The sequence below is a fragment of the Alligator mississippiensis genome, chromosome 4, assembly GCF_030867095.1.
Source record: "Alligator mississippiensis isolate rAllMis1 chromosome 4, rAllMis1, whole genome shotgun sequence".
NCBI classification, from domain to species: domain Eukaryota; kingdom Metazoa; phylum Chordata; order Crocodylia; family Alligatoridae; genus Alligator; species Alligator mississippiensis.
In genome coordinates this window covers 105922634-105950569 of record NC_081827.1, presented here as the reverse complement: position 1 = coordinate 105950569, position 27936 = coordinate 105922634, and the positions used below count along the sequence as shown (strand labels likewise).

The 27936-nt window shown below is 40.9% G+C and overlaps 1 protein-coding gene across 1 annotated transcript; it reads left to right on the top strand.

Annotated features, from left to right (window-relative positions):
- Window positions 1-177: 177 nt before the first annotated feature.
- On the top strand, window positions 178-27642 carry HCFC2 (host cell factor C2). The gene is made up of 16 exons (XM_014606490.3): window positions 178-381; window positions 2226-2374; window positions 2821-2981; window positions 4490-4698; window positions 5547-5631; window positions 7426-7529; window positions 8172-8360; window positions 9253-9429; window positions 10229-10332; window positions 10433-10595; window positions 12602-12802; window positions 14629-14705; window positions 15395-15535; window positions 16199-16384; window positions 19279-19564; window positions 23854-27642. Exons 1-16 carry the CDS (start codon window positions 210-212, stop codon window positions 23877-23879), a joined length of 2430 nt encoding a protein of 809 aa, XP_014461976.1. The 5' UTR covers window positions 178-209; the 3' UTR covers window positions 23880-27642.
- The last annotated feature ends 294 nt before the right edge of the window (window positions 27643-27936 follow it).

The following is a 27936-nucleotide window of genomic DNA, read 5'->3' as shown; positions in this document are numbered from 1 at the left end:
ACCGCAGGAAAAAGGGGCTGTTGTCTCCCGCGCGCCCCGCTGCCAGCCGGAGCCCCCGTGCGGGGGGGAGGGGCAGCACCGCAGACCCCGGCGCCCCCACCCACGCCCCCGCCCTTCCTGCGGCGGGCCACGTGACCCCGGCCAACGGCCGCTCCGGTCCCGGCGCGGCGGGGCGAGGGGGGCGCGGTGCATTGTGGGAGGACGGTAAAATGGCGGCGGCGGTGGCCGCCGCTGGCCGGAGCTGGAGGAGGGTCTCGTCATTCACGGGGCCGGTGCCCCGCTTCCGCCACGGCCACCGCGCCGTGGCCATCCGCGAGCTGCTCATCATCTTCGGCGGCGGCAACGAGGGCATCGCGGACGAGCTGCACGTCTATAACACGGGTGCGGGGCCCCGCGCGGGCCGTGTCGGGCCGGGGTGGGGTGGCCTCGGGCCCCCATCCGGAGCAGCCCCCAGCGTTAAGAGCCGGGCCGGGGAGTACATGGAGGCCTGGGGGAAGGGAGGTGGCCAAAAAACTAGTGGAAAGGTGCCAGGGCCCGAGGGTGGCTGTCATCACAGTTCGACTTGAATTGAGAAAAGGGGTCTCAGCTCCAGATTGGGATGTCTGGTGAGAAGCAGAGGCGGAGGCCTCAGCTGGCACACATCCCTGCTCCGTCCTGCTCAGCTCCCCACTTGTCCCAGGTGAGGGCTCCCGGCGCTGGGGTGTGGCACTGGCACCTCTCACAAGCACGTTTACTTAGCAGAAGTAAGTGTTTGCAGGGAGGGATGGGAGGGTGCTTCCTGCCCCCCTGGGGCATGTGATTTCCCCCCCCCCCCATGGTTGGTGCACGGAGCCATGCTGGCAAAAATTGCGTGGAGCTCAAAAGCTTCTCTAGGTGCACCAGTTCCCAGAAAATGAAGCACCCTCAGAAAGCCTTGGCTCTCTCAGAGGACCATGAGTAGTCTCAAGCTGTCATGGGTGTTTTATTATTTATTTACAAAGAGGAGGTGGGGTGGGAAGGTTTAAAAAGGATGCCCCCAAGTTGATGGTGGGAGAGAGCTGGCTGTCATCCTTCCCTCAGCGGCATGGCTGTAGGAGCAGAAACCCACTGAAGACGTGGCGGTATCATGTTGGGGGCAGTACTTTGGCTGAAGGCTGAGAGCATGAAAGTAGCTGGCATAGAGGAAGGAAGTTTCCTCTGAGCAGAGTCCTGTCAGCAGCTGGCAGGTAGAGAGGTTGCTGTATGTAAATAGGGGTAGTAGACTCCCAAAGCAAACGTTTAAATTGTACCTGTGGACAGCACTAGAGTGAGGTTCAATCTTTGCATTTGGTATGTTTGCAATATTTCTTGTGGAATTAATTTCTGTGTCAGAGGCTGCTAGTGTGGGAGTAGGTCTGATAGCAGAAAGAGAAAAGTTATGATGGTATAATTGTGAATGTACAGAACTGGCAGATGGGTTTAGAGTTGGGTATAACAAAAGTATTTTTGATTAGATTTCAAACTAAGTGTCCCTGTAAAGAAATATTGTAGCACAAGGGTATATAGGCCTTTGGCCTTGTTTCATTGTGACAGTTTATTGTTTTGTTACCTTGTAAGAATTGTGGAATAAAAGCTAGGATGGGTGATATGTGCACAAGAGAGCTGGGCCATGCTGTTACTGGGGATATTCTTAACTGCAGGATTTTTTTAGCATTAGTTCTACACCGAGCTAATTAAACTTGATTGTTATTTGACCCGGCTACAAATTATTGAAAAATGTGTTGGCAAATGAAACCCCATCAGCATTAAGTTCTATCCATGTTGCTCACATGTAGGGAGGTTTGCTGGTGTTGGCAACAATAGAAAACTCTTTTGTAAAGTTTCTGTAGTATAAGATGATGCCTAGGGTGTTCTAGCATTTAGTGTAAAGGGTACTGGGAGCCTAAACTTTTGGACTCTTCTGTTGACTCTGCTACTGACTCAGTCTCTGAACTGGGGTGAGTCGCTTAACCACAGTGGCCTTGTATTCCTTGGTATATTGAGTATCTCCTGTTTTACAGAGGTATTTTGAAAGTTTTATTTCCCTTGTTAACTGACTTTACTTTTAAAAGTCCTTGAATAACCTTGCCCTTTGACAACCACTCATGCTTATTAAAGAAGAAAAAGGATGAATAGCCTGTGTCCCTCTTCTGGGGATAGAGATGTTAAATCCATATTAATTCCTTTCTGTGTTGTTTAAACATTTGTATTTATTTATTTTGCTGTAGTTACAAATCAGTGGTTTCTTCCTGCTGTTAGAGGAGATATCCCTCCAGGCTGTGCAGCTCATGGTTTTGTTTGTGACGGCACCAGAATACTAGTATTTGGAGGAATGGTTGAATATGGAAGATACAGTAATGATATATATGAATTACAGGTATGAAACGATGCAGTTTCAAATATTGCATTACTTATCCATTTTATTAAATGCATATTGTGCATTATCAGTGTCATTTGAAAGTTGGATAGGGTTTGTGTGCAGCTTGAAGAGAAAATAAATCTTCAAAATAGGATATAAATATGAAGAGAACATGGCTTGAAACAAAGTATTTTTTTATTCTGTCAAAGCAAAATAAAGCTGAATAATGTACGCAATGGCTAGTGAGCGAGTAGGTCTTCATTAATTTGTTGGCACTTTCCCTAGCTTGTTTTGTTCATGCTGGTGTTAGGAGGGTACCGGGAAATTTTTAATAGTCCACTAAAGTTTGCACAGAAAACAAACCAAGAATATTCCAAATTGTTGTCATTTGGGTTCTCAAATTATGTTTGTTTATAGAATATAAATTTGTGATTTCTGAAGATGTCTGTCTTTTTGTCTTTAAGGCAAGTCGATGGCTATGGAAAAAAGTAAAACCCCAGCCTCCATCTACTGGTTCCCCACCTTGTCCTCGACTTGGCCACAGTTTTTCATTATACGGCAACAAGTGTTACTTATTTGGTGGCCTTGCAAATGAAAGTGAAGATTCAAACAATAATGTTCCCAGGTATATGTTTACTGGGTTTGAACAAAACGTGTAGAGTCTTTTCTGTAGTGTGTTCCTTTAGCAACACTGGAAATTATTTAGCCTCCCTTTTTTCTGATCCCTAGGATTTGATGATACATTTCTGAACTTTTGTCTCCTTTCCCTTCAGTCATCTGTCAGATTGAAGTTTTTCTGACCTTTTGAGTTGGGTTTTGAATAATAGTTCAGCTTAATAGCATGTTAAAACTTTGGTGTGCAGTTTTGTAGCTTTTAATATGAATTTCTTCAAACTAATTTGAAGCCTTGAGAATCTTCCTCTTTTAGTCAGTTGGTTCTGGAAGCCTTTTTTTTGTAACCATGAAGTGTGCTTGTATTGATGAGTTACTTTATTTACAATTGTAAATTTGATTTAACAGCAACCGTTTGGATAAAACAAAGTATCAAGAGTTGTGGACTCTCTCTCACCCATTTGATCTTCAGTGAAGGTGGCTAGTCACAACAGTTAACTGTTCCAAATCTCTCTTCCATTTGCTAAATAAGATTTGGCTGAAGTGAAAACCAAAATACAAACAATTCTGTAAAAGGAACTTGCAAGTAAATAATTTCTTTCAATTCAACAACAAACGGTACATTCCCCTGACCACCCTAAGAACTTCAGCACATAAATAGCCTGTTTTCCCCTTCTTGTCCCCTTTGTTTGCATCTTGCCTATCATCTGATACACTGTGACATAGTGTAGGGATTTTCAACCTTTTTAAATAAGTGTACTCCTGGTGTACCCTTTTTTAGTAAGTGTACCCCTGGGGGGGGGGCGGTGGCGGCGACAGCAAGTGGCCAGATGTGGAGCAGGGGCTTGGCGAGTGGTGTCAGTTCAGCGTCTTTGCAGCCCTGCTCTCGCTGTGCCCCGGCTCAGCCCCTGTGAGGTAGCAGCGTGGGGTGGCAGCGCTCTATCTCCACCCGCCTTTGTGTACTCCCTGGGACCCTTCGAAGTACCCTCAGGGGTACGCATACCCCCGGTTGACAACCCCGACATAGTGTATTTATAAGTTTAGCTTTTAACTTCTCACTTGCTGAGGATGCTTTTTCAGATGTGGTGAATCACGCTAAGAACATTGGTGCCAGTTTCTGCTAGGCTTTTTCATGGAATATTGTGCATCAGACATGGCATGAAAGCAGGCTTTCTAGATGTGTGATTTATACTATTATAGTTTTTCATGATCTGAAATCCACCGTATTTCACTGCTTCTCATTCTTAACTATCACTATTTTTTTTTTTCCAAAGGTATTTCTTAAAATTAATATTAGCCTTCTTTTTCAGCTGCCTTTTCTCTTCCAAATTGGATCCTCCTTATTTTGTTGTACAAAATACCATCATGTTTGAGGGGTACTGGAAAATTAAAATTAGACCTTTACCATGGTACAGGGTCCTTAATATAAAGAGCTGTATATATTTCACCTACATTATTGCCATTTATATATTGTTTAATGAAACATTTTTTATTTTTTTTTTTTTTACTATCTTGCCCTAGATATTTAAATGACTTCTATGAACTGGAACTACAACATGGTTCTGGAGTCATAGGTTGGAGCATTCCAGTGACAAAAGGGATCTTGCCTTCTCCTCGAGAATCTCACACATCCATCATATATTGCAGAAAAGATTTGGGAATTCCAAAGATGTATATTTTTGGAGGGATGTGTGGCTGTCGACTTAATGATCTTTGGGAACTTGACATAGGTGAGTGTCCAAGTAGAGTATCTGTTTCGGGGCATATCTAGTGTTGAGGAAAAATGAAAGCTTTTGAGGGTAAATGATGTATTAAACTCAGTTACCTAGGAGGGTTTACTAAGATTTGCCCGTGTTCAACTATAAATTATTGTTCACTGGGTTAAGACATTCTGATTTATTTATTTATTTTTTTTAGTCTATAACACCTGCATTTTCTGTCACTGCTAGTATTTTGCAGTATTCATTTTCACTCTGGTGTTTTAAAGGGTCTTATAAAAACTGAAATGTATTAATGGATTGGGAGTGTAATCTCAGTTTCAGTGTGCTGGATCGGTTAATGTTTGTCAACTCTTTATATGAGGGTTGGAAAGAAGCTTAAGCATGAAAATATTTTTCTATTTTGAAGTTATTAAAGTATTATTAACATTTTAGTCAGTGTTTCTCAACCTTTTTGGACTTGAAGCACCTTCTACATAACTGGGTGCCACTCTATTCACAAAATTAAAAAAAAAAGTAATGTGTACAATGCAGCCCTTGCATCCTTCCCCAGCAGTAGGGATGGGGAATTGCCCAGGCAGAGATGAGCCTGAGCCTGTACTTTCTGCTTAGTTTATCTGCTTACTGTCTCATGCCACACAGCACCCTTCTGTGGATCTGGTGGCATGTCCCACCACCCTGGTTGAGAATCACTGACATAGGAATTAGTTTAGCTTTCTTGCTTAGTTGAATTTGATACTTAGCACTTCCTGAAATCTAGATAGTGAGATGCACAGATACAGAATTTTTATCTTAATGATTTCTCTGTGTGTGGTGTGTGTGTGTATGTGTGTGTTTTTGTTTTTTTTTGTTTTTTAAAGGAACAATGACCTGGTCAAGACCAGAAACTAAAGGGACAGTGCCACTTCCCCGCAGTCTCCATACGGCCAATGTAATAGGAAACAAGTATGTCTGTTGTTAAAAGCTCAACTCTAGAAAGGTACACCTAGTAGGAGAATGATGCTATAGTATTTCTATATTGGATTACTCTTGCCACCAGTGTTTGGTGTAAACGATTTTGGCCTTGTGGAATGCTATTTTGGATATTGTTGTATCCCTAGAGACTGTAGGAGTTAATGTCATTATCCAAGTTAAAGTAGTTTATGAACTATAGTAACATGGACCTGCTATCAGTAAGGCGCACAGTCCAATGTATTACTACTTAAGTGAAAAGTAATGGTTTTAGCAAATGATAAAAAGCACTAATCTAGAAACAGTTTTTTTAAATGTGAAATAATCATTCATGAGGGTTTTATTTTATTGTTTCATAATGATAACTCATGAACCATGATAGTTTTATTATCATAGATTATAAGTAGTATGCAGTTAGATGCCTTGTGTTCTAGAAGTGTAGTGCCTCAGCACTGTAATATACAGGAGTTGAAGGAAGAAGGGAGAGTGCTATTCCAGATCTATAAAGAGGGGTGGGGGTATTTTTAAATGCCACTCTAATGTTTAGAATTCCAAAAATATGTTGTTTGATTGATAGAGAATTTAGTTAAAAATACCTTCCCCTGGCATTGATACAGGAAAGAGTTGAGTATAAAAATATAAGACAGGGAGGGACTTCCTGGCTTATTGAATCTAGTCCTCTGCTATCACGGGACCCATCAAGATCCATTTAATAAACATACAGTTTTTTTGCCCCCACTACCCTATTTGGAAGCTTGTTCAAAAAACCTGACTGTTTTAATGCTAGGAACCTCCTTCTAATTTCCATTCTGAAGCTCATTCATTGCCCTTTAGTTTAAATTGTCTATACATACATTGGGAGAGGGGGGAAAATTCATATGCTCTTTTAGCTTTTATCCCTTATTTAAAAAAAAAAAAAAAAGTCTCTATTCTTATCATCCTACCAGCCACTCTCTACCTGTTCCAGTTTCACTTAATCTCACTTGAATTTGGGTGATCAAGTTCACCATGCTTATCGATGATTATTACCCTTTTGATTTCATAGCTGCTTTCAAGCACCATCCATACTCATCCCTATAAAATTCCATCAGCAGACTTGAACCATGTAACCCAACTGAAGTATGCATGTATCTCTCTCCTTCTCCGGCTGCTTGGTAAAACTAACACTAAATCCTGTAACCTTGATAAAGTCAATGCACTTGTCTATTTTGTATCAACTTGGGTGCGGGAGTACTTGTAGGTACCCTCTAACACAGCCTAACTTTTCTTTTTCTTTTATTGGTTTTGTCAGAAATTTTTATCAGACTAACCTGTACCTTACCTTTTTATTCTTGATATCTGACAATGTTCCAACTTAAGAAGGTCTGCTGTGAGTTTTGCATGGAAGGGGTGTAGAACTTCTGTGTAAATTTAACTTCCAACAGTGCTAGCAGTTTCAGAGGCCTCTGATTAATTTAAAGCTGTAGTGTATAATGTGTAGTACTTTTTTCATTCAGTTATTTTATTCAGCACTTAGCTAGGGACCTGTAACAGTACACTGTAGAAAGAGACATGGGGCATGAACAATGTCATGTAAACCACAATTGGTAGTTGTAAATAATGTAAATATTGTTTTTTCTTAGTCTATGATGAGATACAGAACAATACAGTAGGGCTGTGAAAGTTACTAATTAGCTTTCTCTTTCTCTCTCTCTCTCTCTCTCTCTCTCCCCCTCTCTCTCTCTCTCTCTCTCTCTCTCTCTCTCTCCCTCCCCCTCTCCTCCCATCCCTTCCCCCTGTATTTTTCAGAATGTATGTTTTTGGTGGATGGGTTCCACAGGCAGCAGAGGGTGAGATTTCTGCTCAGGATAGTGAATGGAAGTGTACCAGTTCATTTTCTTACCTAAATTTGGGTTAGTGTTTTCTGCATTTTTGGTTGATGATAATATATTGAATGCTTGTTTTAACCAATAACCTGAGTAAATTCTTGAAAAACATTATGAAGTTGTAAACCTAGACTTTAAAACTAGGCACCAGTTTTCATGTCTTACCAAGATCAGTAGCAGAGTTTGGTAGTGTGCACTTAATCCAAGAAGAGGTGTCTTCGTTTTTGTGGAGGGCAGAGGATGGTTTGGACAGTGGGTTGTAAGCATTCAGCTGTGTTGTAAAATACTTTGCTGGGGTGATTCTGCTGTAGACATAGCCCTGTTTACTATAATATAGGATTGTACTGTAAGACAAATATCTTAAACAAGGCTGTTGCCAGGAGCCAGTTAATTACACTACTTCAAGATCTCCGTAGTGTTTTTGCCCAGTGTTATGAGGCAATTGAAGATCAGGAAAATGTCATCTTCAAAATTCTTTTGGGGTTATAATACAATGTCTACAAATTATTTGAGGTCTATGCTCAGATGATGTCCTGCTGGATAGAGGGTACTGGAGATATTTATGTAAACTTTTGTATTTTTTGTAGTTAATCACTTCCATTTTTTTCTTTTACTAGAAAGGCATATTATATCAAAAAGACACTGATTTTTTCAAGTTTTGCTTATTAGATACCACAGAATGGATAAGTCTAATACCAGATTGTCCGGAAGACAATAGTAACTTGTTACCAGGGCCAAGAGCTGGACATTGTGCTGTGGCAGTTGGCACTCGTCTCTACATCTGGAGTGGTAGAGATGGTTACAGAAAAGCTTGGAACAATCAAGTTTGCTGCAAGGATCTTTGGTATCTAGATACTGGTGAGTCAGAACATCATAGAGGCCCAGTTATAAGAAACGCATATCAGTTTGATATGGAAACTTGACATTACAAGTATTTTGAAGATAAGTTCAATGAACGTTTACATTCCAGAACTTATTCTAGTGAAACACCTGTGCTTCTGTGGTGCTGATTTCAAAGATTACTGCTGTAGTTCTTTAGTAAAATTATTTATTTGAAGACCTGCATAAGAGATGTGTGACTAAGTTCACAACATTACTAAAATGCTTCAATTCAGGGTGCTGGAGGGCACATTCTAAGCAATAATAAATGTTTTTTTGTAGGTGTCTAAAATTTTCCTAACTTCCATTTTTAGTTGTTGCTCTTCTCATTTACCCATTAACAGTTCTTGTATTTGGTCTTGGTATACTTCAGGTACTTGTGAAAGATTGTTTAATAAAACTATACATAGTTTTGGGGGTTTTTTGTGTGCGCGTGCATGTCCCCTTTCTTCTTCCATGTGGTGGTTGCATAGTCTTTTTTGGAAGAATCTTTGTGAATTCTGTCCCACTAAAGTTCCAAAAATGCTTAATGCATATAATCCCCAACTAAGGAAGCTTATTCTCCTTGATCATATATGATGCTTCCGTGTATGTGTCCCAGAATGTCAATGACCTTTTCTGTTGCCAAATTATTTTTGAAAAGCTCAGTGTACATTTTTACAGTGTCTTAAAAACAATATTTATTCTTCACCTTCTAATATTTCTGGTGTATTTCATATTTCATAATCTGTTTTGAAAAGTGTTATGTTACTGGGCCTGTATTGTAAATAGTTCAAGAAATGTGCACTGTTGAGTTGTCATTACACAGATATTCTTTGAATTGGCCTAGAAGAGCTAAATATTCCAACTGTATTTCATTGGTTTCTTTTAGAAAAGCCGCCAGCACCATCACAGGTGCAGCTGATCAGAGCTACTACTAATTCTTTTCAAGTTAAGTGGGATGAAGTTCCTACAGTTGAAGGATACCTTCTTCAATTAAATGCTGATTTGCCAGTGTCTGGAATACCTGTCACCGGGGTTCCTGAAGCATCATTGCTGAGTTCACAGGGTAACAATGCAATATGTCTTTTAAATGTGATAAAACCACTGCACCCTACAAAGGAATGCATTAGAAATTTAGCTTGAAAAAGGATAGCCTGAGAGAGCCACTAAAGTGGCTTAAAGCCAAGTTTTCAGTCTCAACCTTCACTGTATGTTCCCTAGGCATAGGCAAGGATTTGTCATACAAATCCTTTGTACAAGGGAACATACAATGCAGGTTGAGGATGGGAAACTTGGCTTTAAGCCACTTTAGTGTTTCCTGGACCTGAGTTGGCTGTATAATGGGGAAGTCCCTTGATACAAACTAGAACAGGCTGAGCTTGGAACTTCCTTATGGAGTAAAGTTTGGATATATTTATTTTTCATAACACAGTCATACTCCAAGTCCTAAATGCAGTAAATTCCATTTTGGTCACCCTATTACAAAGGGTTGCGTGGAATTGGTATATAGAATGCATTTTGTACTTCGCTAGGTGAATATTCTGAAATCTGGCTCTAAGGGCATTTCGTGAAGATGTGGGGAAAGAATTCTAAAATGAGTTTATCTAGTTGTATGGAATCTTCTGTGCGTGACTGAGGGAGAAAGAAGTGTTTGGTGTGGGGAGGTGGATTTCCTTTGGTTTGGCTTTACAGCTTTACTTTGGTGTTCTGATACTATAACAAGAATCTGATCCTTATTTACACAAAGATCTCTTTATATGCTACCCTACCTTGTCTTGTTAATTGGAATAACAGCAATTCCATACAAAGTATGTTAATATCTGATGCAATTGATGGGTTTGGTTTTGGTTTTGTTTACCTGTTAGGTGCTCCTGTTATACATCAAAGTCAGCAGTCTGTGAATATGGTGCTTCCCCCAGAAATCAAGCTGGATCTTCATGGCCATGCAAATAACATGGTTCCTAATAATGTAAGTGTAAAGTTAATAGTGTCAGATGGTGACAAGGTGTCGGTGATGGTCTTGCTCCTCACACTACTTTGCCAACTAACAATTATGTTCTTCTGGCTAGGTACATGTTTCTGTTTCATCTAATTCATTATTAAAACTAGAAGCTAAAGAAAATAAGACAGAACCTGAAAATACGGTTATGCAAGAAACTACAAAAAACCATACAGATTCTAAAGGATTCAAAGAGTCAAATGCCCCTTCGTTTTTGCCAGCTTGCACTTCAGGTAAAAGGCCTATACAGAGGAGAATCAGGAAGAAAGAATTTTTTTTCAATTGTTTCCATAAACTTAGACAAATATGGCTGTTGATATTTTTTCAGTTCGATAGTTTATTAGATGCCTTAATCCAGGAGTGTCAAACTCATTTAGCCCAAAGGGCCCAATGAATGGTGCATAGCCGGCCCTGTGGGGTGGATTGGGCCCATGAAGGTCACCCCTCGCCCCCCCCACCCCGCGGCAAACATGCATTCCACGTGGCAGCCAGTCCAAACCTCACACTGTGCAATACCTGTCCTGGGGCAGCGACAGGTGGGGCACCACATGCAGTGTAGATCCTGGACTAGCCAGAGCAGGTACTCCATACAACACATCCTGCATCAGCTGGGGCAGGTGCTGTGTGGAGTGTCGTAGACGAGTGTGGGGTGGCTGGTATGGGTCACAGGCTAGCTGAGATGTGTGCTGTGTAGTGTGGGTCAACTCTGGAGCTGGGAGCAGTGCCAGGGGGCTGGGTGATGGGGTTCTGGCCCTCCAGCTGTATCTTTAGACACCCCTACCTTAATATTTTTTTTTTAAGTTGGGTCTCAAAGTTACTGTGCATGTTTAGCAGAAGGGTGGTGGGGAAAGACGACCCTAACGTTCTCAGTTCATGATCCTGTAGAAGGCATGAAGTTGTTAAGGCTATATTTATTTATTTTTTTGACAACCAAATATGTCATATGCAGTTCTTCACCAGAGAGAAGTACGTACAGCATCTTTTAAATACAGCTACTCCTCACTTAACATTGTAATTATGTTCTTGAAAAAGGTGACTTTAAGCGAAACAATGTTAAGCAAATCCAATTACATCACATTAGTTACTTAGTAGCAGGCGGCAGCCAAACAATGTTATAACTGAAAATTGTGCAACTTTAAATGGGTGTGTTCTCTAATAGATCAGCGATATAATAACGAAACAACGTTAACCAGGACAGTGTTAAGTGAGGAGTACCTGGATAGTAGTGAATATAATGTACTTGTACATGACTGGTGTAGTCTGCAAACTTAAAGCAGCAGTAATTCTTTTGAGCAGTAACATTGGCTGAATTGGGTAGTCTGTTTAATTATGATGTTCTTGACCGTAATGCCACAAAATCCTTTTAAGGGTGCCATAGTGTGATGCACAGTATTAGTATTGTTACGTGTGCAAATGCCGATACATGATTTGTAAGATAAACTTGGATTTTTCAAATGGGAACCCATAGTGTCAAAACCGTTCTGATCTGTTGTGGTCTTTCTCAGGCTTTTTGTTTTGGTTTGGGGTTTGTTTGGGGGTGGTGGGGGGTTGCATTAGAAGAATTGCTCTATTTTTCTGAAGGCAAAAAAACAAGTGAAAGCTAAGAGCTGGCATTTTCTATGGGATGCCTTGAGTTTGTAAGTTGTGAACAACTGGCCTAACATAATTGTACTTGATTATGTCCTGTGATTGAGATGATGTCAGTGTTTTTTATTGTATGGTGGGTTTTTTAAAGAGTCCAATTCAGTTACTGTGGGGAAAACTTGGGCATATGAGATATTAACCCAGAAACTAACTCTTACAGGGTAAAATCTTAGTCAGTACATTGTACATTTTGCAAAGGCTTAAGACTTTGTACTTGTCTGGGTGATTCTTTTTGGTATTAGGCATTTCTTTCAACCCAGTTTTGTCTGACCATGCTAACTTTTAGCTGAATAGTGGACTTTAAAACCGATTAGACATAAATATTATCAATTCAGGAATACCTGGAGTATTTCAATATCTCCTGCACACATTTTTTTCATCTTATGCATAGTTCAAAGAAAAAAAATAAATTGTAGATTTGCATGGGTAGAATAATTAATAATACCAAAGATGCTGCTAGGAATGAATATAACAAGGCTAACATTGGTCTTTGTTTGGCTAGAATCCATTTCTATAGAAGATTAAAATACTTGGATCAAGGCATTCGTTGGTTTCTATCTTATTTGAATTCAGGATTATCTTTTCTATATTTTAGGTCTTCAGGCTTCAGCTAATGTAGGTGAATTACATGACTTGGACACACGAACTGTAAATCCTGATGCTTCTGTATCCAGTAATATCTCCAGCACACAAACTATGGTAACCCAGCAGGCTGTTAAAACTGAGTCATCAAGTACAAATGGGGCAGTTGTTAAAGATGAAACTTCACTAACAACATTCAATGCAAAATCTGAAGGTTTGAAATGTGTTTCACATACTGTATTTTGAGCCATATTTATCTAAGGCCATCAAAATTCTTCTAGTGTGGCGGGTTTCTCATTTTGGCTAGTACCTGGGCTTGGAATAGTGCTTCAGGAGTTGATGACATTTGGCAATTGAGTGACATCTTTCTTCCAAGTGAAGAAAGTTCTTGTAAACTCCTTTTGTCTATGTGAGCAAGCTGTATGTGTTTGCTCTATGTGGCTCCTGAACTGAAAAGAGTTTTGTTCCTTTGGTGCATTGTTACAGAACAGAGCTTATTGGTATATATGCAGCACTGCACTAAACACAGCTATGTTCCTTCCATTTTTGGAAGCCATTGCGCACAGAGCAGGCACAGCATGTCTTGGCACAGGACTGCCATGCACCATGCATATCGTAACTGCTTGGATTCCATAGAGCTAAACATGCACGTTCAATGCAGGCTCCCTCAGTTTGCCTCAGCAGAACGGTACCGGTACACAGGGCAGCCCTGATTGGCTGACCTAGACGGCCTGTCTCTCCCTGCAGCACAATGTGAGATTTGTGAAGGGGATGTCTTCTGTTCCCTGCTTGGCTGGAGCAGCCAAGTCCAGTAAGTGACATGCTCCCTGGCTGGGAGTGTAGGGCTACTGTGGCTTCTCTTGGAAAACAACATATACAGATATTCACACTGCCAGGAGAAAGTCTCTTGGGAGCAGTTTAACCTTGGCTGTTCCCAGGTAATTTTCCATCCCCCCCGCACTCCCCCCAGAGCGACCATTTTTGATCTGGGTGAAAAATCCTGAACTTCTGTATACTTGTGGTTTCTTCTGGGACAGCAGTGACTCTCCCAGGGGAAACCGAATATCTCTACATGGCCTAGGAATCCACTGTTCAGGTAACAGTGGTGGCCAGTTTTGGTGCCTGTAACGCATGTCTACCACTTTGAATTAGCTAAGATGATCAGAGGTTGTCATTTGACTTCCTCAACATTGTGGAGCCTCATACCAAAGTTGAACAGTTCATAAGATAAATTTATTACATTTTCAGTGTTTTTTTTCATAAGCTGATTGAAATTTCTGAAATAAACAGTTAATGTAAACCTTAATGTGCAAACTTCCAGTGCAAAATAGCTTAATGGAAGTGAAGAATCAAAACTTGCTCTACCTAAAAATAACTGAGAAGCATGTCCTTGTTTAACCTTCTTGTAATACTGCTTGTAAGTGCAAGACATTTTGTTCAGGGATTGTTTGTTTGTTTGTTTGTTTGTTTTTAAAAAGACATGTCAAGACTGAATACTAACACAATCTTCCTTTGTTCACATATTTGGAATAATGATTCAGATTTGTTTGAATCTTGACTAAAATAATTAGTTTCTCATCCTATTACTACATTCTTTTTTTAATAATGTACTTTGTTGTATTCTGTTCAAATGTCTTGGCTGTAGTTATTTGTGTGAGCATTGCATTAAAAATCAAATGTTTAATACTGACTGGGGAATATATGCCACAGTCTGATGTATTCTCACACAGTTAAACTCTGTCACTATTTAGATGCAGTTCCAGACCCAAAGTCTTAATTCAGTATTGGGTCTTCTGTTTGCAATATCAAAAAAATGTTACAGTGTTCTGTAAAATTAACATAACAAGTAACTGATGATTAACAGTTGAATTTATTAGTATTGTTCAGGCTGTAAACAGAATTGTTTGTAAAACAATAAAATGTATCTATAATATTAGACTTCTGCAAAAGATGCTTCCTAAATGAAGCTGTAAAGTTTTTGTGTTTAAATGAAAATGTTTTGAGTCAACTAATGGCTTTTAATATAATTCTTGTTTCTAGTGGATGAATCAACTTTTATAATGCAGTCAAATAGGGTCAGCCCTGGACAAAGAAATGATATAAATGAACACTTACCTGTAAGTATGTGACCTTGTCTAATCAGAACTAATAAATGTTGTTTTACTGTTTAGAGGGACCTTCACACTTAAAAAAAAAATAACAAAATGTTTTACTTCACAGCGTTATGGTGAATAATCCAGTCCAATTGCAAACAATTTGGTTATATTGAAGCAATGATTTTGGAAAGGAGAGGAGGAGGCTTAGTTACATATTTGAATTCTAAACCCGCTTGTTTATCACTCAGCACAGTAGAACTATCTGTACATGATTATAAAGTATGATTTCTCTGCATGGTAATAAATTATTTCTTTATACAGTACTTCAGTTCAAAGTATGTATTCTTGTAGTTCATTTAATGAAGATCCCTTGAACTTTGAGATTATGGTACACTGCTTAGAACTTTGTAGACTAAAGTGGTGACGTCTTTCTTGGAAGGGACCCCCTTTTCAGGCATGATGCTCAGAGGTAGCAGCAGAACATGAGCTGTCTGTTTCTAATAACATACTTTCCAAGTTGGATTTTTGAAGAACCAACACTTTTAACCAATTTAAGCACTCAGTGTTTTTAACTACATTTCAAATAATGATAAAATGTAACATACCAGAGTGATTGGGAATCAATATGTGTATCCGAGTCTTGAAATGTGACTTTTTTTATATTACATTGAAGTATGGATGGTCTACATAACATGTTCCTCAAATACTAGAAAACTACCCCATTAAGGCAGATGGCAACAGTGAAAACAAGAGAACGACAGTGGTATGATGTGGGAATTTTTAAAAACAGCAGTGCTTTGGTGAGCCAGTTCTACTTGCTACCAGAAGAAAAAGCAAGCATCTCAAACAAGGTAGCTGCTATGTTGTTTGTTCTTCCTTTCCTTCCTTCCTTCAATTTGTTGCCCAGGTTTGCTAACTCTTGAGATTGGAACTTGGAAATTTTCTGATTACAGAACATAAAAACTGTAATCTCTAAAATGCAAAGTGAGGCTTGAAATTGTTGCAGATGCATAACTTAAAAGCTATTTATGCAGTTGCCTTCAGTTTCAGTGGGGAGGGGAACAAAATCTGTTCAGACACAGGAAGGTGAAGTCTGGTCAAGAAGTGCTTTTCAAGAAGTATAAATAAAGAATTGCACTCTTTGATTTTTTTTTTTTTTGTCTTAACTTTAATACCACTGATGAAGGTGTATTTCTCTTATTTAGTAGGAGAAGTATAATGTATTATTAGTGTGTTTGTCAAGAACAGTAATAGAGCTATGCAACTAATGAAAATTAACTCCATGTTTCTTACCAAAAAAATAATTTCTTCTGCCTTTTTCACAGACATTGACGATGATGATCAGCTAAGCATTATCAGCCTGGTCAGTCAGGCACGTCTCACAGTAAAACAGTGGTCAAAAATTGCTTTACACATAGCAGTTAGAAGCTTTTCTTCCCAGGCTTCTGTAATATAACAGTTTAACAGTTTAACTTTAAACATTTATGTGAATTTTGTATCATTTAAATTTTCAGACAGAAAAGGAAGATGTTCCAGACTACAGGTTACTTAAGAAACAGGATCTCCTTCCAGGCACGGTGTACAGGTTCAGAGTTGCTGCAATTAATGGGTGTGGTGTAGGCCCTTTTAGTAAAGTCAGTGAATTTAAAACTTGCATCCCTGGTTTTCCTGGGGCACCTTCAACAGTCAAAATCACCAAGGTGAGAGGTTGAGATAATTAAACATTATGGAGACTAAAATGCTAAGGTTTTGTTTGCTGACTTAACCTGGGAATTTGTGGGTTCTACTCTTGAGTGCATCTTGTAAGAAATAGTATCAAAATTAGATGACTAAATTATGCTTTCTGTAATGCTTCCACTGGATTTACTATAAACCACCCATATTTACACTCAGTGTTATGAGGGGATGAAATGTTGGTTACAGCAACTGAGACATTTTTTTACCGGACAGCTGGTATGTTAAAATAGATAGCATCTGCGTTTATTAGACCTCTGGCTCTGACTTCAAATCCTTGTCTTTAAAAAATAAAATGTAGGGTGGGGAGGGTAGGTGGGAGGAGGGACAGGGAGAAGGAAGGGTTGACAAAAACCAAGAGATCCAAAGATCCATATGTAAATACACACGCCTCAAATGATGTAGAACAGGATGGGCAAAATACAGCCCGTGGACTGGATCTGGCCCGTCAATTGATTGTATACAACCTTTGGCTGCTCTAGGGTGGGAGCACAGTGTGGGCTGCCCCAAGTTGGGCTTGGCCCCATGCGGAGCATGTTGGGGGCAGCTGTAGGCCAGATTGGGATGGGGGGTGGGCAGAGGTGGGGTGGATCACACTTCCTGGGTTAATTGTGCTGCATATGCCTTCTGCTCCCTCCCCCAACCCCCAACTGGCTCCTGGGACCTGGCAAGCAGGCACCCACACTACCCCTGCACTCTCACACCCTACACACAATATACAAGAGCAGGGGTAGGCAACCCTTGGCACTCATGCTAGTGTGTGGCAAGCAAAGGCATTTTCCTTGACGTGTGCGCCTTGGGGCCCAGTTCTTGTTGTGGCAGTGCAGCCCCAACCCCATTCCCTGCTGTCCTTCTCAGCATGTGTACACCTGCTGCTGGCAATGAGCCGGGCTAGGGTTCTGCAGACCATACTGCAGCTGCTTGCAACCCCCCCTGCTGCCTGCTGTGAGCAGCTTGGCCTCTGGTGGGCAGAAGGGGCCTGCCCAGATCCTGGGTGGGCTGTGGCAGGCAGCTGGGAGGCTGCAAGCAGCTGTGCCAAGGTCCACAGAACCCCAGCCCACTCGTCGTTGGTGGCAGTTGCACGTGCCTCAAGGTAGACTGTAGGGAAGGGGCTGAGCCTGGGCTGCCCCAGCAAGCACTGGGCCTCTCACGGCACCCCCACTATCTGCTTCAGGCACACCCACAACCTCAACTTGTAAGATGTTGGCATTTTTGGCACTCTGCCCAAAAATATTTGCTGACTCTTGTACAAATGTATGATTTCATTTTGAGCTATTATATATGCTACTCGAAAAAAACCATAAATAAGGACATATATTTCTAAAATAAAATTAAAATGTGTTATAGTAGATGCTTGATTTTTTTTTTTAATACATTGTTTTTATCTACAATTTATTAAACTGATATCTTCTGAAAGATTGTGTGCAGCCCTCGACAGCTCATCAAAACTCATTAAGTGGCCTGCCAGCTGAAATAATTCTTCACCCTCGATGTAGAAGGGCAGCAAGCATGATCAGGGGACTGGGAGAGACTTGCATATAAAGAGAAACTGAATAGGATGGGACTTTTTAAGCTTTGAAATGAAATGATCAAAGAGGGCATTATAGAGGTTCACAAACTAATAAATGGTGCAGAGGGAGGAAGTAAATATTGATATTCTCTCTCTCTCTCATTACAATTAGCAGACCTAAAAGTTAACTATTAAGTAAAAAGTTTAAAGTTTATCCTCTTTCTGCATCAGCACCCAGTCTGCCACTGTGAGAGAAGATGCTGAAATGGGTGTGTACCTATGGTCTGACCCTGTAAATGGCAGTCCTTGTATTTTGAAAAGTGATATTTTAGATTTATTTAAACAAAAATCTAAGAAGTTATAACCTTTAAAATTAGCCATGGTTCCTAAAAGTGATTGACATGCCATGATAAGACCTGGAATCTATCTCAAACCTCTTCAGTTACAGACTGCCAGACCAATATTATGTACTTCCAGTGCTACTGTATTTTTGTTTGTTTGATACCTGTGTGAGCCAAAGGATAAGGTGTCTTGTCTTGTCTTGTTTTTGCCAGTAGCAGCATTGGCCTTGTGTTGTAACGGATTAGTAGTAGTAAATACTTGAACAACAAAAACAGAAGCTGTGAAGAAGAATAAACAACAGGTTGGAGGAAAAATGTTCTTTTAGACCAGGGATTGGCAATATCTTTGGGTAGAGTGCCAAAAACACCTGCAACCTCAACTTGTAAGATGTTGGCATGCTAGGGCAATTGACAAGGGAGCTGTGAGGGGCCCAATCCTTGTTGTGGTAGTGTAGCCCTGGCTGCTTCCCTGCTATTGTCCCATTCCCCCTCTCCCCCCACTTTGCTGCCAGCAACAAGTTGGGCTGGAGCTCTGCAGACCCCAGTGCAGCTACTTGCAGTCTCCCATCTGCCTGCCACTGTCAGCCCAGGCTCTGGCCTGGTCCCTGCTGCCCATTACAGAGCTTGGGTTGCTCACAGCAGGTGGTGGGGAGCCTGCAAGCAGCTGCACCAGGGTCTGCAGAGCCCTGGCCCGGCTTATTGCCAGTGGCAGATGTACACATGCTTCAAGGCGGATGGGAGGGAAGGGGCTGGGGCTGCACTGCCACAACAAACATTGGGCCCCTGGCAGCTCCCCTGCTGTCCATCTCGAATCACATGAGCCAAGCAAAATGCCTTCACGTGCCACATTCTGGTATGCGTGCTGGGGGTTGCCTACCCCTGTTTTAAAATGTCTCCATTTAATGGCAGTGGAACTTTATGCAATGTATTGAATTCTACAGTGGAATATCAAGAGTTGTTATGCTTATATACAGCTAATGACCGTTTTTTTTTTTTCTTTCTTTCTTAGAGTGTGGATTGCATTCATCTTTCATGGGAGCCTCCTGCTTCACCCTCTGGAAATATCTTGGAATATTCAGCTTACTTAGCTGTTCGTACCACACACATACAGGAAAATCCAAATCAGCTTATGTTTATGAAAATATACTGTGGTCTTAAAACATCTTGTATAGTGACTGCTGCACAGCTTTCGAATGCCCATGTTGATTACACTGCTAGACCTGCTATTGTATTCAGGATTTCTGCAAAGAATGAGAGAGGATATGGACCAGCCACTCAAGTTCGATGGCTCCAAGGTAAAGGATATACCAAATGTACTGTTTTAAACAGGATTCAGCTTTGCTTTAGGAAAACTGTTAATGCAAAACTCTTCAGTTCTCCAGAGCATCATGTATGAAGTTCTTGAAAACTTGATGTCTGTGGCTAAATACAGACAGTCAAAAAGCCCAAGGCTAAATCAGTTCAATCTTTGTAGGTTGGTCTAAGCTGCGTAGGTTGAACTGATAAGCAGGTGAACAGACATTCACTTTTGATTCTAGAAATGCATCCGTATGTCTTCAGTGGCTCAGGCCAGAAACCTGGGTAGAGCACACCTCCTGGCTCGGCTGGAACACAGCTTGGGGCAAGGCTAGCCCACCCACCCTGTGGGGGGAGGTGCAAAGCATCCTGGGGTGATGGGGGACTGAGAGTTAACTTGGATCTCAAGGGGATTTGGGACAGAAGTTCAATAAACAGATTTAATCTAAATAAGTTAAGTTTGATACTATATCCATCCAGGTTTATCTTGAAATGGTTGTGGGCATTTTGAAAGTGGTTTATGTGCACTGAGCTTCTGTTGTATTACAGATTTGAATTAGTTTCTGATCGCTTATACCAGTTTTACGTGTAATTTCTGCCCTTATGTATGTTCTGTACAGGTTTTACAAGAAAGAAGTGCAGAATTCTATTTCACTTCAGTGTTTATATGTGAAATACCGTAGTTACTCAAATATAAGATGGGGTGTTTTTTCCCCCCAGTCTGCATGGGGAAAACTCCTTTTCTTACATATGCATACAGGGAACCCTCATTAAATATGTTGTCTATGATTAAACTGATGAGAAGCAGCATGTGCTCAGTAATGGAAACCAACTGTGAAGTTGATTAAATTCAGCCAAAACTGAGCATGACTATAAAATACATGGCCCATATGGGTCAAATACACGTATAGATTTTTATTTTTTTATGTGTTTGGCCCTTAAACCAACAAACAAAACCAGGGAACTAGTACCAGGCCTGGAGGTACTGCAATACCAGGCTAGCACCAGCAGGACTAGAGCCAACCCTGCACCTTCCCCTTGGTGCCAAAAATACTATGGTTAGTGAAATTCATCTGAATAAGATGCATGGCACTGTCCATTGCACTCAGCCCTTCTCAGCTCTTTCAAGTCATGGTGAACCACTATATTGAATACATCTTGGCTTCTTCTTCATTCCCACAGCTGAGCTGCACTTTTCTTTCTCATTTCCAATTATTCCTTTTTCTTCACCAGCCTTAAATGTCTAGCAAACATCACCAAATGGGGCCCTAAACAGTATACCTAGAATTCCTCTATTGGCCTCTCAGCCTACTATATATGATTAGTGTAGCCCTGCCCCCATAAGGTGGAGCCAGGCCAAGTAAGCATGCACCTGGCATCCTTGTGTGGCTTAAACCACCATGTGCCCCTCCGGCATCCCACTGTGGCCTCCACACACTCCTTTTTCAGCCTTACCCAAACCACCAGTTGAAAGTGTAACCAAGGCGTAAGCCTTCTTGCTGTAACACAAGCTAAGCCCTCCCTTGCTCTGAACATAAGCAGTAGTTACCTACCTGTATAACAAGGCTTCCTTTGACCCCAGGTAATATTGCTCTGTATGGCAGCAGCACTTTGCCTTGCTCAAAATAACCCCACTCTGGACTCTGTCTCTGCCCTGAGTCAGCAGCATTCTTCTTGCATTAGTTCTAGGCTAGCCCAGGTGTGAGCCAGGAGCTCTCTGCAACTCTCCTGCCATGGAGCTCTTTCCTTTGCAGGCTTCAGGGTCAGACTGCCTCCCCTGGCTCGGGATCTGTGTTTACGTACCTCCTGGGCTGTCCCCCTTTCAGTCACGTGGCTCCCTGAGTGGCCACAGGTGTTTCCTGATTTAGCTGGCTTGACCAGGGTGACTTGCTGCTGTCCTCTGCTATCATAATATCTTGTCTCCCATGTAGGGTTCTAGCCAAGTTATTCTGTAGCGCAGCTAGTTCTGCAGTAAGTACTTGTAGCAGGTAAATCCCTAGGTAGCTGTTCCCTGTTACCTCATAATAAGCAGCTTTTCCTGTCTGAGGGCTCTCCTTGCTGCTCCGTTTCTCTCAAATTAACAGGAGCCTTTGGCTCTGTTACTCCCTCTCCCCCACCCCCCCTTCCATATTTGAAGTACACAAATATACTGTACAGTGCTGAGCTCTGGGGTCACCATAGCTTGAAACACTGCTGGGACCCAGCCCAGTGGGAAGTCATGTGCCTTATGAATTTGGCTTAATATCAAGAATAGTTTGTACTGTATGGACGTAGGTTAAGAAGTGCTGCTTAAAAGGTGTGTTTATGGAGTACCTGTGCCAAAACTTGCAGCAGTTTCAAAAAAGGTAAAATGCACCAGCTGGGGATGAACTAAATTACTCCATGCATGTTTATTTCAAAGTTGATGTTTTCAGATTTGCCCCTTACTTCCGTGTACTCAGGGAGGGCAGGGTCTGATGGTAAGGGGGTGAGAAGAAAGGGCTGCATAGAGAAGAAGTTGTGGTGGGGGAGCAGAGGGCCCCCCAGATCTATCTATTTGTCCCCCAGTGGGAAGGGGACAAATTCAAGGCAAACTTGCAATAATTAGATTCTACGTCTGGAAAATTATAACCGATTTACAGATTTTCCATATGTAGTTCCTAATTATTGGAGGTGTCATCTTATATTTGAGTAAATACAGTAATAGCAACTGCAGAGTTAGTTCACTAATTTGGGTGAACACAAAGGCGGAAGAAAGAATACATTGTTTTACCCTAAGAACTATTTAAAACAAAATTAAATTCCCCAAAACTTTCATCCTGCTGATGCCAACCACTAACCTAGTTACTAATAAGTTGGTTTCTCCTGCCTTTTATTCCCTTAAGGAGAATGTTTTGCTGTCAGATGAGGAGAATTAATTCTGTTCACTTTATCTGTCATTTCTAGTAGAGACAATGAAATCACTGCGTTTTTTTTAAATGGCTAAAATCACAGTGGTTTCTTGGCTCATTGGATCAGTGAGCTGTTTGTCATCTCTTAATCACCTGTGCAGTAATTGCAGGGTTTGGTTTGAAAGTGAAAGCACTGTTTTCTATGTAAAAAGTTATGTAATGTGGGGAAAAGACAATTTAAAAGAATCCTCCTTGGTGTTAGACATTCTAGGCCAGGGGTTGGCAACCCTCAGCACATGTGCCAGAGCATGGCACGCAAGGCCATTTTGCTCAGCACGTCACAGCCACCCCAGGCTCTGGGCAGCTGCTGCTGACCCATGGAGCCCAAGCTGCTCACAGCAGGCAGCCAGGAGACTGCAAGTTCTGCTGCAAGCAGATTGGGCTCCATGGCTGGCAGCAGCTGCCTAAAGCCCTGGCTGATGGCAGGTGGGAGGCTGCAACAGCTGTACTGGGCTCTGGAGCTCCAGGTGGACTCCATGTTGGTGGCTGCATGTGCACCTCCAGGCAGACAGCCGAGGGGCAGGGGGACTGAGGCAATGCAGCCTTGGCCCCTCCCTTGCTATCTGCTTGGAGGCTCTGTGTGTAGCCGCCATAGAGCCAGTGCCAGTGCTCTGAGCTTAGTGCAGCTGTTTGCAGTGTGCCTGCTGCAGCTGCCCAAAGCCCAGGCTGACTGGCAGGCAGCCAGGAGGCTGCAAAGAGCTGCACTGGGCTTCAGGATTCTTGGCCAGGTTCCATGGTGACAGCAGCAGCTGCATGCATGCCTCTGGGTGGGCAGTGGGGGAGAGGCCAGGGTTGCACTCCCCTAGGCCCTTTTCTGCCCAGAAGTGCACATGCAACCTCCACAGGGCCTGGCTGGGGCTCCAAAGACTGGTACAACTGTTGGCAGCCTCCCGGCTGCCTGCCACAGTTGGTCCAGGCTTTGGGCAATTGTAGCAAGTGGCAGACAGGCTGCAAACGGCTGCACTAAGCCCCAATACCAGCTCTGTTGCTGGTGGTGACTGCAAATGCACCTTGGGGCACCGGGGGGTGGGGCTGAGGCAGCACAACCACAGCCCCTCCCCTGCTGCCTGCCTGGAGGTGCATGTGCAGCCCCTGCCAGCAATGAGGATCAAGGAACGGCCCCTCACAGTTGCCTGCGGTTTGCCTCTGGTATGTTAAGTTGAGACATGTGTCAGGGTTGTGGTGTTTTTGGCACTGGCCAAAAACATTGCTGACCCTGTTCTAGCGAAGGTTTTGGCAAAAGCATTTATACCAAAATGTCTGAATATAAACTTAAATAATTATTTGCTCTAGTCAGCATGTTTGACCACTTATGAAGGTATGGAATATTTAACAATGTGTCTCTTTCTTTTTTGCAGAAATGAAAACATCAAGTTTAAAGTAGAAGCAGTATAATAAGTCAAGTTTGAATGTAGTAGTTATAATTAACACTTGTACTATTTTGTAAATGCTCCAAATATTTTATTTTTGCATTGTTTTTTATCTTAAAATTATATAGCCTCTTTTTTTTTCATTTTAAGCATCAGCATTATATCACCTTGCCTGGGTTTAATTACTCCATGGAATTAGTTTTTATGGAAGATGGGAAAAATTAGATTCTTACCATTTTCTATTTAATAGCCACTTTGATAGTTTTAACTATCGCCTGTTTTTTAAATCTATAATTGGCTTTTGAAGCAGATTTAATCTTGTGCACCTGTGATTGTTACAGATTTCTGCCACTTGTGCTAGTATTCAAAGATGAGCTTGTAGGGAATGTGATTGCACAGTTATTTCATGAAGACTTGGTCTGTGAGCAAATTCTTTTTGAGTTGTATACCACATTGCTGCTGTGGTATGAGCGCAAGAAAACATTTCCAGTTATTATATAGTAACTTAAAATGTATAGGATATTTTAATATATGCTTTTTGTAAAGAAACAATTTTTTTCTACTATTTGTAACAAATATCTTAAATCTTTAAAGGTATCCCCTAAAGATATACAAAATATAGAAACTTAAGTCATTTTTCTTAAGAAAAACAAACTCAATGTAAATGCACTACTAGTAGTTATGATTTTTCCTTTTCTAGTTGTACAAATCTTAAACTTGTAAATATAAAATGTTTACAAGAGGCCTTTTTGGTCTATTATTAAACCCTCCATGGGATTCATTCTTTTTTTTTTTATCCATATGCTCTGCTTTTAGCATATGCTTGCTTTTTGCACTAAAATAACTTACCTCATTCTTTTGTTTGTAATCACTTGTTTGCTTCCATAACATTTCTGTAATGCTTCTGTTTAAAAATTTAACCAAAGTTTTAAAATACGTGGTAAGCAGTTTTGCACATATTATGCTAACTTTGTAAACATATCTATTCCAGTTAGGCTTCATAAGTGCTCGTTTGCTTTACCTGTATACATATCTCCCCATCAAGTCCATTATTTTCCTTTTTACCTAGCTATCATTTTTTTTCATCAAGTAGCTTGCTATTTAGGTTAGAAAGAACCGCTGTTGGGAAGAGAGGTTGATCCATTCCTGTGCTAAAGAAAACATTTGTTTGCAGTAGTGAAACAGAGGTAACATTTTAAATCCTGCTTATAGAAAATTGTTTACCAAAGTGTAGAGTAAAATGGCTGAGCTGTGCAAGGTTTTTAGCTGAATAAATTGAGGCATTTAATAAGAATTTTTTTATAAAATCTGAATTTCTGCACATGTGCAATGAAATTTATACTTTGCACTTTAAACATGTCCCTCAGTGCCAAAAAAATATGTATCAAGGTGGAATTACCTGCTTCTTCCCCTTAAACTTGTCTTAAGAACCCTCTAAATATAGAATATAAAATAAGTATGAACATGCCTGTTTCACTTTTGTGGGGGAAGAATTGGGAAAATATTCTTGAAGAGATTTAATAACCCAGATATTCTTGAGCAAATTTTATGGCCAAGTTTTTGGACCCTTGAAAGTAGAGTTCATAATGGAAGTGCTAATACAGCCTTAGCTAGTGCAGCACAATCTGTAATGCCACATGGAGATGCTGGGGACCTTAAATCCTCAATGTACAGTTGATTTATGACATAGGAGTAATATAAATAACTTGACTCCAAAGAGGAAGAAGAAAAAACCCTTGTTTTGTTTATGATGACTGATGTCAACAGATTCACTAGAAGCAGTGTTTACATTCTGAAAATACATAAGGCTTTTTTTCTGCAGATGGACAGGTTTTTAAACTTTTTGTTTAAGTCTGCTTCATCAGTTTAGTCTTTGATGCTGTCTATTAGGGGTGTGCGAAGCTTTGGTTGCCAACTTGATTCAGAGAAGATTCGGCCCAATTCAGAGGCTAAATCACCAAATTGGAAGACCAAAAAAACCCCCTCCCAATTGATTCGGAAAAAAATTTGGAGATTGGGAAGGCAGTCTTTCAGAGAAACAGAAACTAAGAAGAGGGAGGGGGGGAGGACTAACATCTGTAGCTGGCCAGTGACTGTGATCTTTCCCCAAGTCCCCTTCCAATCACAGTGTTCTGGGGGAGAGATGTAGAAACAGCATATAAGCCTATGTTTGCAGCCTTTCTATCCCTTTTGTGAGCTGTTTCTGCCTGAGCAAAAGAGGGGCAGGCAGCTGACCGAGAAACAGGTGGGTGGGCAGTGATCTAACCAACACCGGGAAGGCCCCCTGTTACAGGCTGCCTTCCCTGCTGTTTTCATCCAAATTTGCCTTGGCGCACACAAGTGACACCAATTTTGCTTCAGCTGTTTGAAGTGCAGTTTCCCAGAAACCCCTGCATCTATTTCTTTGAAACTTGGCAGGCTTCATGCCATCAGAAGGGGCTACCATCCCTGCTATTTTCATCCAAATCTGCCAAAAAATGACAGTTATAGGTATTTTAGTGATTTCCCCATTGTATAGTCTATGACCAGATTACCAAATCTCTCCAAATCAGCGCCGAATCTTCCAAAGCCAATTAGGCCAAATCTATTTGGAGATTCAGATCACTGTCCTGAATTGAATCACTGTCCTCCAAATCAGCTGAATCCAAATCAAATACTTCCCTATTCACACAGATGTACTATCTATTAACTAACAAAATCTCTACTTGCACACAAGCTGTAACTAGAAGAATATACCTTGGTTTGTTTTTACTAGTACTGTGAAAGATGCCTTTAGAGAAAACACTTGTGGCTTTCATTTTGGATTTTTTGGTTGATAGCTGTGTTTTGTAGGAATGTTATTTAAATTAAAGATCTATTGGGGGGTGTCTGGGTGGGGCATTTTGCACTTAGTTTCACATACTTTGCACTTTTTCTTTTTAAAGGGTATGTCATGACTACCAAAGGTAAAACTGTGGCTTTTTTCAATGAAAATATAATTTCTACGTAAGCATACATTTTTTCCAACTGGCTTTACATAGGCTGTCATGCTCTTCCATTTATTTGTCCAGTTGAATAGCGAACATATGCAAATATCCTGTTTCAGTTCTTTGCAGTTTTACTTTAAAATGAAATTATGTTGCACAATGTAAAAATACATTTTCTGTGGTCTGCTTCTTAGAATTGTGCTTATGGAATGTCTAAATCTCACTTACCTGTGTTTGTCTATAAACTCAATATTGGACAAATATTGATGCCTATTCCAATTTAAAATTGATTTGAAATACTGTTGAAACCAGCTGTTTTTAGGCACTGTGTCATAAGTGCTTTCACATTTGTTGGTAAAATGTACTTAACAAAACCTGCATTGATCAGAATACAGTATCCATTTGTAGAAATTTTCTGGTTTATTAAACTTGTTATAAAAGTTTTTTTTAATTGTGTAAGTAGAAAACAGGCTTCCAATGGCAGACACTGCAGCAACTTTTAACCTTTAATGTTCTTGTAAAATTGGAAATAAAGTGAACAATAACCTACATTTTGTGTTTTAAAGTAATTATAGCAATATCTTTGTGTATAGTTTTGAAGTAGAGCACAAGATGAGGAAGCCATAAAATGTGAAGATACAATAAATGTTGCCATGTCAATGATCTTGTTAACTTGAGGTGATCATAGTCCTTTGGCCTGTTACTACAGTGATCTCTACGAAGAAAGTTGACATTTTGTACAATAGAAAAAACTGAACTTGCTTCAAAGTATTGTTTGCTCTTTGTAATAAAGTGGTTCCTTTCAAATGTACTACATTAAAGTGAAATGTATGTCTATGCTTCAAATTTAAATTGTTATGTATATAACCTGAAAAGCTTGCATTTCCTCCCAGTTCCCCATAGGCAAGATTCTTTTAAGATGGGTTTCTTCTGAGAAGAGGATTCATTTCCTGATAGTGATGGCTCACATCTCTAGTATCATTCTCCTACAACAGGGATCAGCCGTGTTTTGTAAGAAGGCCTTGGGATGCAACCCGGTCACTGCAATGATGTGCAGATCCCCTGCTGCTGCCCCAGTACTCCTTGCTTTCTTGCTGCCCCTCCT